Here is a 17,522-nt window from a genome sequence, read left to right as displayed (position 1 = left end):
ATCGCTGTAACTGTAAAGAAAATGATACGGCAAGGGGTTAAGTATATTAGTTGAAAATCAATCTCGACGAAACAGATACTGTACAACTCGAAGAACGAAAAGCAAAGTCGACTTATTTAAGAATGTGTCTCGCAGATGACATCTGTGCAGTTGCATTTGTCTCCCATCGTCGTTAAGTTCAGCAAGAACAGTCGTTCGGTGTCTTAAAACTAATTAGAGTCCGTGCATAGGATGCAGCGAGCGCGCGAAATAAAGGGACGAGGTAACAAGGGTCTAATTGCGAGACGATTCCGGGGAAACGTGTGCTAAATTAATTAGCCGGCTTTCGACGAAACTTAATTGGAAAGGGAAGAAAAAATTACTCACTTGCGACTGTGATGCATGTTCAGCAGCAGTTTTCACTAGGACATCCCTCGGGGTAGACGCGCCCTCCTCGTGATAACTGCCTCTGTACACGCGACCGAATGTGCCTTCCATTTCAATGCTGAGAAGGCGTACCCTGCATCTGTAACAAGTGCCGAGCAAGATTGCCTCAAGATTCGTGACTCCCAGCATCAGCGGAACCGGTAATTATTCTGTACAAACTTTGAAAACCGTTCTCCGAAATTACCGATGCTCCGAACTGATCGTCTAATTGCTAGAATGCAAGCCTGTCTGCGTCCGGACCGGATTTCAACAACCGAACAGGTGAAATTGAAAGGATCACCGACGGCATTTCTTCGATCGTGTCACGAATATGTTGGCGAAAGTTTTACGCAAAAATCATTCGAAACAAACGGAGCTAGACGACATATTTCGTGTTGAACGTTTCAGACGAACGTCGCATAATGCCAGATCTAGCTGGGAAAAAGTTAGGTTCGGAAATAGATATATCTTATATGTATAGATTCTTGTTCCAGAAAGGTTGCCGAAATTAATGACACCCGAAATAAGCATAGAAATAGTTGCACGAACACTTCGAATCGTAAAATGTTGAAATTATACATCTGTCTGTGTTACAAACGTGTAGACAATAAAATAAAAATTCTTTCTTAATTTTTGCAGAGTAAAATCTTTTTTATGTTTAAAATCAAATTAGAGCATAAATAGCTGTTTCTGATGAGCAGGACTTTTTCCAACTAGATCGAGCATTTCCCACTTGTCCCACTGTACGTTCTAAACATTTTTTTCTGTGGGAAGAAACGTCGTCCGGTTGCAATTGTTCGACCGATCGATAGTTGAACGGTTTCATCAGCACCTTCCGTGCACTTAAACGCGCAGAATATCAAGATTTTTTCCCCGGCTCGTGAACGATCTGCTTAACCTAAAAAACACGATGCAGGCCTCCGCCAGAGCCACTCGAAGAATAAAAAGAAAAATGCTTAGAGTCGGGGAACTGAAGATGCTGGCTGTCTACATATAGCTGCTACATAGTCGATTCAAGTTGGCCTGGTTGTCAATAATAATTAGACTGCGGAATTTTATGCAAATCGCAAACGAATCACATTTCTGAATTATAAATGCTTCATCATTGATTTCTTAACCTTTAATTACTCGTGCTCCACTTTCTATTAACTGGCTACATGGAACTTTACATCGCTCCAAAATAGATAAATTTTTATCCAATGAAATAACTACTTTAATGCATAATAGATATTTGCTAGTGTGGTCGACACCTTTGTTTATGCTTGAAACATTAAATTTGAAGTTTTCAGATCGTAAATACTACATGCGAGTAATTAAAAGTTAAATTAAGGCTGATCGTCTTTACATGTTCATTCAAAACAGTTGAAAATGAGATTGCATCTCCAATGAGCATTTCATTCACCTCTGGACTGTGATTTCCTGGATTCTCTCGTGCAGTTCTCGACTGGGTCGGTCGTCTAATCGCCTGTAAGTAGACGTTGATGTAGCAGATGCTGGCGGAGGTGTTTCAGAGGACAAAAATGTTTGTGCTGGTCCAACACCGGTGCTGCGTTCCACGCTGCACGCGGAACTGAGACCTCTCGATTCCCTGTAAAAATAAGAACAACGTAACTGCAATCTTCCTTTCGGATTCGAATAATCTAATCATTAGACAGCGGATCTTTAGGCAAAATACAAATTTTCTACGGGAATTGCAGCAAATTGGAGTGAAATAGAAGTTAACCTGTTTTCTTTCTTAATATGTTTAATAGGTTGAAAATAATATAACAGTATTTTGAAATTCTTCCAATGTTCCCACTGTTTTCAAACACACCTACTCATTTTTCCCATAAATGCATAAAATCCGCTGTCTAGTAATTATAGAACAAGTCGATTTAGATAAGGTAACGCTTACTGTAGAGGGTCACGATGCCTCCTGGCCTTTTTATCGCGCACATAGTAGGCAATAACCAGAACAAAGATGGCAGCGATGAAGGCACAGGCGCAACCGACAGCAGCGTAGAACACTTGGCCGCCGGAAGTGGTTCCAGAAGCAGCGACCAGCACCTCTTCGGCGCCTATGTTGCTTTTATCCTTCATACAGATCTTCTTCCGCCTAAAGTCCAGGCTGGTCGTGTTCCGTCTCGATAGGGAGACATTTATTCGAAGACTGAGATCAATTTCCGCGTCGTACGGGCCGCAATGCAACGCCAAAGCCCAGGTCTGAAGACCACCCACCGGGATCTCGCCGGCCTGCGATATGTTCAAGGAACTGCTCAAGGCTGCTGGATCGCTGACATCTATTAACATCGAGTATGGCAGCTGGAAATGGAAAATAAATCATTCTAAAGCCCCTTGTCCGATCTGTCTTGTGCCAAGCTGCCCGGACTTGTAGAAATGGTATGGCGCATAAACTCATGAAGAACATGGAATAGGTACTGGGAGAACGTGTTGTGTGTTGCCGAAACTAGACTTTGTATTGATGTACCCTGGCAATGCACTATTTCCCAAAAGATTTGACCCCAATACATTTTTTGCATTCAGATATTGCAGCAGCAAGCCGTCCGATTGGATCATTCCACTGGCACTTTCAGTTCTAGCCGAATTATTGGCTGAAGTGTGTGGCGTCACAGCCTAATCATTGACTGCAAACGAGAAGCCCCTTTATGTCCAGACTAGACTGCGGATGTTTATGGAATTGGTCAAGTTTTGTAGACCAACTTTCAGAAATTTGGACCAAATGAAATCCTACTGTAATTGGTAATAGCTTTTGTAGATCGATAATAAATAAAAATCTGACTAAATTCTGTCAAATTTGATACTCCAGCATTTTTGGAAAATGTTTATAAATCATAAACGCAAAAAGATCCGCAGTCTAATCGAGAGGGTACCGTGCGAGGAGAGTGAAACTGGGTTGAGGATGGGAGAATGGAGGCCGTCGATCGTTCGGTTAGCGGAGAACAGACGAGGACGAACGAGAGGCAAATGGAACAAAGTCGAAGGATGTGAGGGACGAGTTCGCTACTGCTCGCTCGTAATCACGCGAGCGTTGAACCTTCTTATAATCTGAAACGTACCATTCTTGGAAGACAATTTGCGCCCAACGGAGAGCAAAGTGAATCTGCAGGACCGCGGGCAAGGGAGACTGGAAGAAAGGGGACGAGAAGGAAGTAGTGAGAGAAGAGAAACGGACAGGAACGAGAAAGAACAACCGAGGGATTTGGCGGAGGAGGGACGAGAGGCTAGACGAGAGAAGGAGAAGAGAGACGAAGGGGGAGAGAGAGACAGAGAGAGAGAGAGAGAGAAAACTAAAGCCGGAGAAGGCCTCGTAGCTGATTACCAGCTCGCAATGATGATCGGTGCCCAACTAGCCGCGGAGAAGGCACCTCGTCAACCTGCCCGCTTGTCGCTACACGTTACACTCCGTTCTGCCACGGTGTTCTCCGCGCTCTGCGGTCTTTTATGGCCGCGAGCAGCCAACTACGTGCTGACAGTGAATGCCTCTGTAAACCGGCTAACCGTTCGATTTAAACTGTCAAGAATTTTTACGATCCTCTTTTTCTCACCCCCGTCTCGTAACGCTTCGGGATTTCGTGGGGCAACTTGGCCCGACCCGACGTGCTCGCATGTTTACGAACGCGTCCTCGCGCGAAAAGGACCATCGTCGCACGGAATTTATGAAACGCGTTGCTGATAAGAGATACGAGAGGAAACGACGCTGGCTCGCTGTTGCACCGAACTCCGACTACTCTCTCTGCTTCTGGATATTGGAAATGTATTCAAAGTTGCACCGGAATGCCGCGAATATGTACCCGGATTATGTGCATTCGTTCTTGTTTATCGGCACCGGTTGCTTCTGGAAACGGACACGGCTTAAAACACGGTTCTACTCGACGCAGAAGTGCTTGAAAGTAACAGCCTCGTTTCAGTTTTTGTTTACTGGATACATACGCGAAACAACGTAATTTCAGGGCTATTTTTACTTCGCGCGCGCGAATACGCAGCACGCTCGGCTTTGCCGTTTGCAACAGGCTCGCTGACAGCAAATGACATTTTGTGCAACATTTTATATCGGGCAATGCTACTTTCTCTTTGCACCGATCGTTTCGTAATGGCGACGACAACTTTTCGTTGGCCTCCTCTCTTCACGCCGAAAATATCTTAATTTGTAAGATCTTGAGAAATACATCAACATTTGCCCGGATATATTAAAGTTTCATTATTATAATCGCGAGCAATTTTTAAATGGTTGTGTTAATCAAAATAATTTCTAAATAAAGCTGGCCTTCTCTTCACGCCGAAAATATTCTGTTCATCAACCAATAGTCTGTTGCGGTGAAGGTAGAACGTTTTGATTTTGATGTTGTTTGTAATGATAAATGTTCAACGTAAGAATCGCAGTTATTTTGTGTCTCGAATGGACGAACCGGCCGTTGGTTACACGTCGAAAAAGATTGTATCCGTTGAATTGAAAAAAATATGCGACGAATTTGTCCGGGGGAGCCGTTCGCATAACTGAAAAGTCGTCGGTTTGATTGACAGGCAGCCCCCGTGCGCCTAAGTAACGTCCAGGACACTCGGTTTTGTCGCGGAGGTGACGGATGTCTCAGCGCTGGTCATCAGTCTTCAACTTTCTGTCTCCCTTTCCTCCTCTTCCTTCCAATGAGACAGCTCGAAGAAGTGGCTGGACCACTTTGTCCTACTCTCGGATCCGATCCTTTTTTTTTCCTGCACATCGTCGACGAGTCAATCCGACACTGTGCCGCATTCTACCCACTTTCCGCCGCCACTTTGTCAGCGTACGTACCTTCGTTGTCAACGAAGCCGCTGGTTCTTGCAAAAATTCATTCTCCTCGCGCAAACCGATCACTCATTGCGCCATCACACTCGGCTCGTCATGAACGGGCTCGTTCACGCGAGAATTTCCAATAATGGAAATGCTCTTCCGAAGAAGCGCCGAATTTCAGCGACAATGACAGTAAATATTAAAAGCGCGATTTTTAGTTTTGTCAATAGTTGATTTCACGAAAACATTTATGGACAGTTTTGTATTTTTTCTAATCGGATGTAGAGTTCACAATAGCTGAAATTATTTTTCGAAGAAGCGGAAAATTTTAGACGCGGGGACTAATCACGAAAAATATTAAAAACACGATTTCTATTATATGTTTAGTTTCGCGAAAACGTGTCTACATAGTTGTGTAATTTTTCTGTCAGCAAGCTAATACTTCTTGGTTCCTCTGCATGTACCTGATCAACGAAAATATGTAATATCACGAACGCGGAATCTCAAGATAGCGACTAATCCACCGGTCGTGAAATAAAATCAGCTCGTTTCAAGCCTGAGCCTAATTACCATCGGGATATTAACCCTCGCCCCCCAACTAGGTCAATAAATCGCTTCGGATCTGGGCGCGCAATGATGGAAGAATCTCTCGAGAACGGCTCGAAGAGTAGCAGAGTTTAAAGCAGTCTCGATGAGAGTTAAATCCCCATCGAGTAAAGCCGGACTTCTCTTGTTATCCCCGTTGAGCGTCGAATATCGAGAGAAGTTCGAGAGAGTTCTGCACGGCTAGGTTCGTGCTGGGGAATCGTCGAAACTGGGAAGACCGACATGCGTCGATAATCCGGGTAAGTACGTCTCGGAAGAACGCGAAAGAAACCGGAGGAATAAAGATCCACCTTCGAGCAGAGATAGGGAAAGAGGTTTCGAATGGTTGGTCTGTGTCTGTTCGAGCTTGAAGTGTGCTCGGAGGAGGAGGATTCATCCGGTAAAGACTCCTCTTTCCTCTTTGGTTCGGGTGGCGAGAGAATCGCGCGAAGACGCGGATTCCTTCGTTAACGAACGAATTCACCCTTTCCTACTCGGCCTAGGCAACTTTGATCCGGCAAGGCGACGAATCAAAGAAACGTAAATGAGGAATAAAGTGCGCGGAGGACGCTGTCGCGACGCTTCAAGGGGCGACGACGACGGTGCCTCTCTCTTTCCATTACCGTTCCCCGTTTTCTTACGCTTCTCAAAGTCCACCCTCTTTGCTCTCTCTCTCTTTCTCCATCCCTCTCCGGAGAGCCTGGATTTGCATCGGGAGAAAAATCCCTTTTGCGAAAGGTCATGCGTCTTTGTGGAACTTACCGGCCTCCCGGCGAGATTTTCCCAAGTGAAATGCAGCTTGTGAACCTGCGCCGGTACTGTGACGACAAATTTAATTGCGTACTCGTTGATGACGCCTTCTCGCACGTAAAACAATTCCGCTTTCAGGCCTGGAATAAAAGACGAGTGGTTTTTAGTTGGAGGCAATCGGTGAAACAACAATTATTAGCTGTAAAAAATGTAGAAATGTTTAATAACAATATTGTAGCTCCGCATTAAAATTGAAGAACTCTATTCCAATCGAATTCCGTTCTATTATAGATCGATTGGATGTCGATTTAAGACAAAAGGCATGACGTCATGGGGAAGAGAGGGTGAAGCTGTATATTGACAGTAGTTTTCGTGTTCAGCGATGACTCACAGTGAATTCGTGGCGTAATTATCTTGGCGTGTACTCCTGCCTTAAATCTCCTAAAATTGTCCTTCACCGTGACCATAATTTATAACTTTATCATTAGACAGCGAATCTTTATGCAAGATAAAAGTTTTCCGTTTGAATGGCAACAAACTGGAGCGAAATGGAAATATATTTTCTTTCTTAATATGTTTAACAAGTTGAAAATAATATAATTTAAAACATAGAATTAGGTATTCATATAAGAAAACTCTTAACCAATATAAATTCAAACATAAAGCCCGAAGAAAGCACTGAATATATTTATTCATGAAGCTCATTGGCTCGAACGGGTAAGTAGATCAACCCCTTCATTTCCATACCAATCAAACAGTAATCCCTCGATCCCTAAGCACAGAGAATGAAAGAAAAATTCACCTCTGTCCGCAGAAGCTTGAGAGTATCTCTCCCTTCGTGATTCAAAAGGATCCAGAAAGCGTTGTCAAAGAAGAATAACCCTTAATCACAATTCCGAATAAGACAAAACTAAGTCTTAGGCGCTGGCAAAGGTGATAGGATTTAAACGATTCAAAACTGGATCACCGATCTCCAACGAAGATCGATCAGTCCTCTGTCTACAATCGTGACCATCGGACACAGCCTACAACCGTTGCAGGAAAGTTTACATTTGATCAGATAACGGAAGAAAAATAGAAAGTGGGGAGGTAGGTTAGAGAATCACGACCGACGTAGAAAGCAGTGGACGTAGATCGCCTCTAATCAGCAACACAGATAACGAGAGGAAAAATTTATCTCTCGACGTTCTATCTATCGGTGGACACGCGAGGGGCATCGTGTCCACAGTCCCGAGAGTAATTCGTAGCGCAGGTACGAATACAAATCGTGTGAACGAAAACGGAGCAACAAAGAGCCTGTTCCTGTTCCCCGCTGCTACAGTTTATATCGATACCGTGCTGGAAAGGATAAGCAACCGAGGTGGAAACACTGTCTTCAAAAGAAGGTCGGTCTCGCGTGGTCGATTCACCGAGCTTGTTATTTTCTTGCACGTGCTTCGGCGACGCCTGAATCAGCATAATGATCGCCATAGTTTGCGCCGGAACCGGACAAAGTGGATTTTCTCATTATTCTATTAAAAGAACGACTGTTTGCTACCACTTTGCCAGGAATCCTTTATGTTTCCTGAAATCGCTGAACCGTTTCGCTCTAAATCGAGATTAACAATCGGCTAACAGGACTTGGGTCCATTTTCACCCACAGTCGCAACTGTTCTGTCTAAATTCTAATTTTTTATGTCTAGTTTGAATCATTGATTATTTCGTAGACTGCAGTCTCATCAGAGATCTCATAATTAAAAAAAGAAAAATAATCGCTGCTTTTTGCGAACATATCCTGAAGACTGGGGGGTATTCCGCGTTCTAAACTATCGAGTTTACCTTCTGGCGGGGCTGTTATTGTTCGGCGAGCGTCTTCGGGAGGGGAGGCTGACTGTCCTTTCAGTGACAGTGACTGCGGACAAAAGTCAGGATCATCAATACCGGGAACATCTATAAAAGTGTCCTATTCACGGCGGGGACGACGGTTCGATTTTTACCGGCGATAATAGCAACGTGGCCCAGGCACGGCGCGTTCCGAACGTAATTATTTTCCGAGGGTATCCTGCGGGGTGTTCGGCGCCTTTTTTACGACGGACATTGCGCGCTTGGTCTCCCGGCGAGAAGCTGGGGGAGAGAAAGAGAGAGAGAGGAAGAGTTTCTGGTCGGCCGGAGAAACGGGCAGCGCTGAGGTCGTGGGTATACGATATCTGATGCAGAAAACCGGTAAAGGCCGAAGACCGATGGAACCGGAGGGGGACGAGGGATCCCGGGACGAAGGAGAAGGACCAAAAGCAAAGACACGATTGTGGGGGCCACGGCACATTGTCTTCGGGTGACTTAAAAATCCAACTCGTGCCTCGTTAACCGTCCTATCTGATACAACCGGCGTGGGCCCTCGAAGGGAGTACACGACGCGCGGGGTCCTTCGGTCCTCTTCGGCGCGATCTTTCCTCCCTTCCCCTTCACTATTTCTCCTCGTGTTCCCTCCTTTTTATCCCCCCAGTTTCTTTTTCATCCTCCACCTTCGCCCAGCTCTCTCGCCCACGTGACCTTGCGGCTCCTGAAAGTGAACTCTGCCCAGCGAGTTCTTGGTAGCGTAACATCGAATTGCCACGGTGCTTGTGGACACATCCCCACGAGCCGAGCTGGGTCGTTTAGAACGTCCCCGTTGAATTTTCGTGGCTCGATCCGCTGTGTCGAATTGGGTTCTAGCACCTGATTTATCACGGTGGTGTTCGAATCGCTTGCCACCGAGAACGACATCGGTGTTTATGCGTTTGCTAATAAGGTTCTTGGTCAAAGCGGACTGTTTGCGAACATTTTCTAGTGGAAAAGACTTGGTAAAACATTCCCATTTCCATCACAGTGAGCTCCCGATTTACGCGGATTCATTGAAGCGAATCAGGAAACCAATTCCGAACTGTGAAATTCGTTTTTTTTTGTGCAAGCTTTCAGGTATTTACTAGTGATCAATTTTCCATGAACATAGTTGGTTTATTTGAATTTTCCTTTCAAATGAGTACATACGTATACATAGTAACCTTTCAGCGGTGGCGCTCAGGCATTATTCGACTCACGCGTAAAGCGCTGGAACGAATTAACCGCGTAAGTCGCGCGAACTGTATTTCCAAACACGCGTTACAGGAGGGTTGGCGGTACAATCGTCTGATAGATCCCTAAGGATTCGAACGAGTACTGACAAGTTGAAACCCGATATCAGCCTAGAGCCAGAGGTCAACGAGCTCAACATGATTATCAGGTCTACGTTTGGAAGGAAGGCAAGCTATCGCCGCGACCTCGTTACCAGCTTACGTGTCCTTAAAACCCTTATCTAGTGAGGGGCTGCGGTCGGGATCTTCTTTCACGCATTTATGCGGGAAGCTTGCATGTGGGCAAACCGAGGGGTGGTTGAACACCAAAGATCCTTTGATGTCTGGTACGCCTGCAGCGGGCCAAAGTGCAAGCAAGGGCGGCAAAGGAAAAGGAAAAAGACGAAGGAGATGCAGAAAGAGAGAGAGAAAGAGAGAGGGCCCTTTCAACGAAGGCGTCGACCCTCGACAACGAGTGCCAGACACAATTGTCACGAGGGGTTCTACGGCACTTCGAACCTTTTCTCTTGGAACATGTACGATCTCTAACTACAGAGAGCGACGCGCCTACAGTCGAATCAAAATCAACTGGCCGCTTAAGCCACTTTCCCGACGGCGAGCGACGAGGCCCGGGACCGCGTGCTTTGCTTTCCGCAGAATGAGAAATGGAGAAAGAGCGTGCGGAGCCAACGAGGATGTCTTCTCTAGCAGGCACAACGTCGCGCAGAGACCAGCGGCTTTTGATCCAACTGTAGTATGAGAACTCTTACTGTTACGGAACTCTTACAACCCGCTGACACCCGGAAAACGTGCGAGATCAAAGATAAGGTGGCAAGGAAACTCAGACAGCCTGTCGGCACGGTGAACCTGCTGCTCGCAAACAGATATCGATCAACAACACGCGGGAGATGAAACAATGGCGGAAAAGAGCTCGCGAGAATTCTGACGTACATTTCGCTCTATTCTTTCGGAGCCTTTGATCTGCTCGTTAAACACAGCCCGCGCGACTCGGCTACTTTGCCCGCGCGGGAAAACCCAGGCTGAAACTAAGTCTCTAATTCCATGCGGTGGAGTGCGCGCCGAGAAAGTAACAGAAAAATTGTGAGAGACCAAAGGGAAGATAGAGGAGACTGCGAAACTATACCCTAGACAGTAGAATCTTCGTAGAACCCGATGACTGCTCGGAGACGCATCACTCTCGAAGCCGAGCTAAAGCGAACACACCAAACTGCAGATGGAAAACGACCGAGAATAGCCGATGTCGTATTCTGACGTGTGAAAATATAGCCGAGCGATGGTTTAACGAGCGTCGACCGACGGCAAAAACAACGGAGACGCGCGAAAGAAAAGGAAGCAATAACCATAACACCTTCGAGAAACCTCTGAGACATTCCTCGCGGACGACGATTCGTGTAAATCACTCGCGGCAGCGATTAAACCGAGCGAATTTACGTCTGGATAAAGTGATTCGGTGGTACGGAGCGTTTTTATCGACGGGGTACGCTGTGCAGATGTCTGATCGTGAACGTAATTAATAGACTGTGGATCTTTATGCATTTATGAAAAAATTGATTGAGTAAAATATAAAACAGTAAAGAGTAAACCCCAAGTCATTAGGGGATAAAATCAATTTCTGTTTAATTCTGCTTCCGACAATTATAATTAACGTTTAGATTGGATCTTTAGACAAAATCAACATTTTCTGCATCAATTGGACGAAATCAGGTAAAGGCACACCTATCAAATGTTCAAAAATATCTATAAAATTCTGATAATATAATCATTTTTAAAAAATTAGCTTTGTTGGACAATGTGGGACGTTCAAACAGGATAAAAGGCATTTACTATTATTCACGCGGTCAACTATTGGTGCCTTTACCATAACGTATCGATACTTACTCGTAATGTGCTGTCTATTAATGAATAATTGAATTTAATAAGCGCCGCGAAGGTGTCGGATATGCGTATGTAGAAAACGGTGCGCGTACGCCGCGCCGCGTCAGGACGAATTCACGGCGATCTAAGGTGTTCGACCGTGCAGCCAACAAAGGGTAGAAAAAAAGAGGTTGAACAAAGGTTTCGGACAAAGACGGAAAGCGGGCAGGCATCTTCGATTCGCGAGGCGCGAAACAGCCGGCAAAATTTCGCAGGGCACCGTGTCCTCCGCTGTCAAAATACGGCATAGAAGCGAGCTGACGAGCGAAGTTCCAAGAGTCGCGGCATAAAGAGGGACGTGAAAAAAACGGCCCGTTGAATCGCATGGTAGCTGCGGGGGCCCGGTACGCCCCTCCCCGCTCCCCGTAGGTCCCCACCGAAAAGCCCAGGGCTTTGGGTCAGAAACCCAACACCTTTCGAGCGCAAAACCCACGGTACGCTTATAACGAGACCTTCCCGTGGTGAGGCATTTTAAAAGGAGATGACGGCGGGTGGCAGGGCTCGGAGGGGGCATTATATAGAAAAAGGAAAAGGCAGAAGGGTGAAACGCAGGTCGAAGGAACGGGACCAGATTTTTATTCGATTCTGAAACGACCAACTTTTTCGGATCGAACGGAACGAATTCAATACACCGCGTGGTCATTGCATGATTCAATATGGCCATACCAATTTGTGTATAAGTTCGGTAAAGGCTGCGATAAACTAAATAAGATTTATTGGTAAAGGAATATTAATGAAGCGTGAATGAGTATATCGAGCCGTGTAAAGCGAATACTTCGTGCCAAGGGGAAACAGGAATCGAAGCAAGTAAAGAGGATCGAAGCATGCTTTTTCTCCAGCGTCCGGAGAACTCTGCCTGGCTTTCTATTGGTAATTTACTGTGTCATCGCGTTCCATCGGTGAAAAGTGCAGCTCGCAACGGCTCTTACTCGTGCGCCTGTACGAGTCGACCAGAAAAACTGGATCAATTACCAACAAGTTCACCGTACATAGCGAAAACAACTCCCGATGCGTCAGCATTGTGATCAATTCCATATGAAGAACGTCTTACTTTATCCACGGTGAAACGGTCTTCTTAAAACACATTAACGTCCGTAAGAGCTGTGCTCTCGAGGCTAATACACCTCCATTTCTGTGTAATTTCGTCTACGTATCCTAGCAATTTTATATCAGCTAATTTTAGCGTTTAGAAAAAGAAATAAATTTCTATATAGCTCCTGTGTAGTCTCGTAACGAATGCACACAACCTTAATTTCACCGCAATTCTCATCACGGTGGAAATGTACAAAAATAAGTGGTTCGGTAAACTGTGACGGGATCAAGTTTTTAGTGGCATTGATTTGCAAGTAAAATTGCGTCGACTAGGTTTACAAAACGTGCAACAGCACACTCCGCCAACAGTACTCGGAACAGAGCCATAATCGAGCCGAGTAACCAGAACCATTGCGAACACAAGCTGGCTATAGTTCGCCGAGACCATGTGTAGTCTGCGATCGGGATCGACGATTTACGAGAAATTCGTCGCGGATCTACGAGGGGGGTGTTCCTCCTACGGAAACTCGAACTCGCCGGACTGATCCAAAAATGATCCGCGAGATGAGGTTAACGACCAGATCGGGCAGCTGGTTTCTCGCCGATACCTCAACACGCACAGCCTCGAAAGATCTAATAACGTATCCACGCTCGCCACGGTACTAACGAGTTTGCATTTATGTGCGAGCGTGTACGTGCGTGTACGTGCACCGTGCACACGTACACGCGGCACGCACACCCGTGCGAGCGCGTGCTGCCGCCCCGCTGCATGGGATATTTTTCACTTACTCGCCACAGCGCGTACAAACGACGTGGGCGTGCGTATATACCCGGTGTATCGTCAGAGTCGCCCACGTGCGAGCCCAGGGCCGTATGTACACGCCTATCTGGCGTGTCTTGTTTGCTGCGACCCCGCGAAATTACCTGCGAAACCTCGCGCAGCTTTCGTTCGCAGCTGATACATCATTCTTCGACGTCACTGCGTCTCGATTTTACACGGTCGAAATTTCGGGCTCGGTTCGACAAATTTGCTCGGGATCGGACTCGGATCATAATGTTTATCAAGTTCGAGTACTCACGAGTTCTGGTTATGTATCACGCTTTCTCATGACCTTACAATCTAAGGGTGTATTTACAGTGGAGCAGCGAGGTGAGCTGTGCGGTGAAAAAAAAAGGGAAACAAAGAAAATACATATGTACTTTTTCATTAGTATGTGTCGAAATGTTGTCACGAATGTTGCTTTCTTTTCATCGCGCCGCTATCATCGATGCCCGCAGCTTCACTATAAATCCACCCTAACTTTGCATTTTCACTTTCCGGGTATCCGAAGATTGCAAACTTTCGGGTCCCGACCTGACCCGAGGCTCGGGTACCCGCACCCGTCGAGTTTCCGTTCCCGTTTTCTTTACCACGGAGAAACGCCGTGCGGGGGAGACGTTGGAAGGAATATGTTCGACGCGCCCCACCCTGTATAATACAGAAGGCTAACTGCTTAGCATATATCGAACGAATACGTGGGTTCTTCCTCCGCCAACGGGGGTCTCTACTGAATAACCCATAAGTCCTGGTCAAGTCCTGGTCGTCGTTTGTACTCTCCTTCTCCCTTCATTCTTAGTTTCTCCTCCTCGGTTATTGCTACACCATGCCGCCGCTCTCTTCTCCCTCTTTCTCTTTCTTCGCTTCTTTCTCTGTTTCTCGACGGGGGCCATAGGTCACATCCAGGAAGGCGTAACTTCACGCGACACCAGTTATAATTCACTTTAGAGGATCGCTAGCAGGGCCCGAGGAAAAAGGAGGATAAGAGAAAAAGAACAGGGAAGAATGCACGCACCGGGTCGGCCTGTTTCGGGGATACTTTTTCATGGGTTTCTTGAAACTCTGCCTCTGGTTTATAGCCCCAAAACCAACGGAAGGATTAAGAAAACTTTCCTGCTGGGCTACTTCCTTGCGTACAAATCTTCGGCCTTCTTCGACCGCCGACCGTAAACCATTGTCGCAGCTGAAAGTCGCATTTCCGAAACGACCCTCGCTAGTTTCTCGGTCGTTTCCTCGACTATTATTCGTTCGGGGAAATCTTGTAGCACGGATATTTATAGCGTTCTGTTAAGTGTCCCATTTCCTCTCCGTGTTTATTTTGTTTCTCGCGTAACACCGTTTAAGGGAATATTTCTTTGAAATTTCAAAAGATCAATTTGCTCTTCTGCATTTTGTTTTAAGCGTAAGCGTTCTCGAGCATGTGTACCCAACTTTGCAGAACAATGTTTGTCCGCGAACCTGCTCGCTATAAGAACGCGCCGCTCGAAGCCATCGCTGAATTCGCGCAAAGTATATTTGCGGCCGTTCGCTTTGGAATCCGGTTCATTGTTCCCCCGAGAGGAGCGATGTCCGCGAAAGATGGCCACCGTTCATTATTGGTAAGCCAGGTCTCGTTTATTTGTCGAGGGTAGGGAAGCGGCGTAAAGAGGGAAGCAAAAGCAAACCGGCTCGGGCTTGGTACGTGATTCTGGCATCAGAAACTAAAATAATATTGTTCCCGGCGTGCACCCTCGAAATACGATTGGGAGAGCTTTGGTTGGCACGGTTGTTGTGTATCGTATGGTAGCGATAGTAAAAGCCCACACGTATAGTATACGAGGACTGACAGATGGGTGGGTTGATTGAGACGTTGTCGCCACCGTGCAGGGGACATATGGCACACCACACTATAGCACTAGCAATCAGGATTCGGACGTGAAGAGGATTACGCGACGACTGAATTTATCGTGACGTTGGATCGAGTGTCCTTTCGTTTGTAGCTCCACGTTCGTGCTCCACGATCGACAGCGCTCGTTAAGGAGGATTCGCTAGGAGAGAAGGTGACTCGAAAGCGTCGGCAATCCTGATCCTTTAGGATCCGTTGCGAACAATCTTCATCTCGTCCGGGCTTAATCCTTCAAACTGTCAGCCTCGCCACGTCGAACGATCGGTCCTTTTATTTCCGAATTATATCATGGAAAAATTCCTTTGAGACGCCCGCCTCGATCTGAACGGCCTTCGGAAACGTATGCAACCGATTCCCAGTGTACAATCACGTCAAACAACTCTCTCTTTTTGGACAACTGTAAAATCCCCATGGACGAATGTTTAACCCCTCGCGCCACGATTCATTTCAGCGTTCCATTGTTTAGAACTTTTCAAATTCAACTATCAGCAGCCCAATTTAAATCGAAATTCAACTTTCAATCAATATATTTTAATCTAAATTCAAATTCAACCCTCAGCAACCCAATTTAAATCGAAATCAGCGGGGACATTTGAATACGCAAGCTGTTGGCAAAATCGTCGATATTCAGCGTTAAAAATCAGAGTAAAAAATAATCGATGGAAGGTGGGTCGACAGGAACTGGTTAATGGAGTAAGAAGTTCCGTTTCTGTAAGACTGTCCGAAATTCCAGGAGAGGAACTGACCTACGTGTACTACCCGTGTTCAGTGTCAAACAGGGACTCGTTCGGCTGTCTCCGGAGAGATCAATCTCCCGTCAGGAATCCCACTGGCAGGGAGTACGGAGGGGTTTGTCACGTGCAATTTATCACCGCTGGACTACCGAGGGATGAGTCCTTCTGCAAGGACGATCTCCGACGGAGGGAACGAAGGACACGGCCGAACAGAAAAAGGCAGAGAGCATCCCCTGCTGCGGGACTCTCGAGGACCCCGGATGAGATCGCATCTAACAGCCACGGTCCGAGAGCTTCAAAGTTTTAAATGGGCCTCACCATGTGCTGCTCTCTCCCTGGCGCCGATGCCTTCATAATTCGAGAGACAAGTTCGGAATTCCGTCTGCTGTCAGCCGGATGACAAAGAACAAGACCGAGCTACTCGAAACGAAAAAACTGTGCTCGTGTACGCTCCTCTGTTTGCCCGTTCGTTCGCGCAGTTGGCGATCGTTGCATAAAATACGACGCAAGAAGTCCACTTGCACTCTGCAAATGCACTTCGAAGTGGAAGAAGCTTCCTCTGATCGAAATTGTGTTTAAATAATCGGTACGACTCGAATATCATTATTAGATTTTACGCATTTATAATACGAATGGGTTGGTGTAATTCAAGACAGGAGAAAAATTAAGAATTTCGAAATTCGAAATAGGATTTTCAATCCCGCGGGATAGATTTGGATAAATATATATTCAATAAAGAAACAAATTTGACATCACCCATTTAAGAAATGCGGGACCAAAAATGATGCGGGATCCTGCGGGATCCCACATTGCGGGATTGCAAGCCCTAGTCCGGCATCCGACTTATAAAACTATTATGATGGACACGCTAATTTCCAAAACCGCACGCCGCCGATTCTCATGAAACGCAGTCACGAAACGGTAAATTATCCGAGGCTACCAACGCAGCAGCGACGAAGAAACAGCCTCCGAGTTCCCTTTTCTGTAGCGGCTGGTTTCTAAGTAGCAGCGTAAAAATGAGAACGGCTGCCACTTCGTGGGCCCCATTTGTCAGGAACTGTTCGTTCGGTGGTCCTTCGAAAGAGTTCCACTTCTTATTTGTCGAGTCACCTTGTATAAGGACCCGACGGTTATAGTGTCCGAACGTCAGAAACATGGTTTCTCTACCATCATCTCACACAGAGCGTAGTTGGCGCGTCGGTGAGGAACGGTGTTTATGGTTCGAGCACGAAAGAGACAGAGGAGAAAAGGAAGAAAGCTAGGTATTCTCCCGGAGTGCCTGAATCACGATCTTATATTGAATCAAGGGACGGCTTCCTAAGTACTCGAAGTGCGCGGGATATGTTTTTCACCGAGAAGGAACGGCGACTCATCTTCGAGAAGTAGATGCTCGTTAAGATCCTGTCACTCAAGGGCTGGCTCCCGGGAAGCCAAAACAGACGCATGAGCAAGGATTAAAAGATTCCCGGCGCGGATAACACCGAGAAATTGATGAATACTCTCGTTAAAGGATAAGGGAAAGGCTGGGAAAAAGAACAGGCGAACA

At 46.3% G+C, this 17,522-nt stretch overlaps 1 protein-coding gene across 3 annotated transcripts in view; it reads right to left on the bottom strand.

Annotated features, from left to right (window-relative positions):
• Positions 1-17,522, bottom strand: part of Dnt (tyrosine-protein kinase Dnt) — a 37,406-nt gene that overhangs the window by 5,568 nt on the left and 14,316 nt on the right. For 2 of the 3 annotated variants that reach the window (XM_076421251.1, XM_076421250.1), the window contains 4 exons: positions 6,518-6,645; positions 2,300-2,706; positions 1,808-1,993; positions 367-505 (listed from right to left, as the gene is read on the bottom strand). In XM_076421251.1, coding sequence (XP_076277366.1) covers positions 367-505; positions 1,808-1,993; positions 2,300-2,706; positions 6,518-6,645 — 860 coding nt within the window. The remainder of the gene's footprint in view (positions 1-366; positions 506-1,807; positions 1,994-2,299; positions 2,707-6,517; positions 6,646-17,522) is intronic. The other variant, XM_076421252.1, reaches the window with a different exon arrangement.

The sequence above is a fragment of the Lasioglossum baleicum genome, chromosome 3, assembly GCF_051020765.1.
Source record: "Lasioglossum baleicum chromosome 3, iyLasBale1, whole genome shotgun sequence".
Lineage (NCBI taxonomy): Eukaryota > Metazoa > Arthropoda > Insecta > Hymenoptera > Halictidae > Lasioglossum > Lasioglossum baleicum.
The sequence above is the reverse complement of the archived record's forward strand: the minus strand, read 5'-3'. Positions and strand labels throughout refer to the sequence as shown.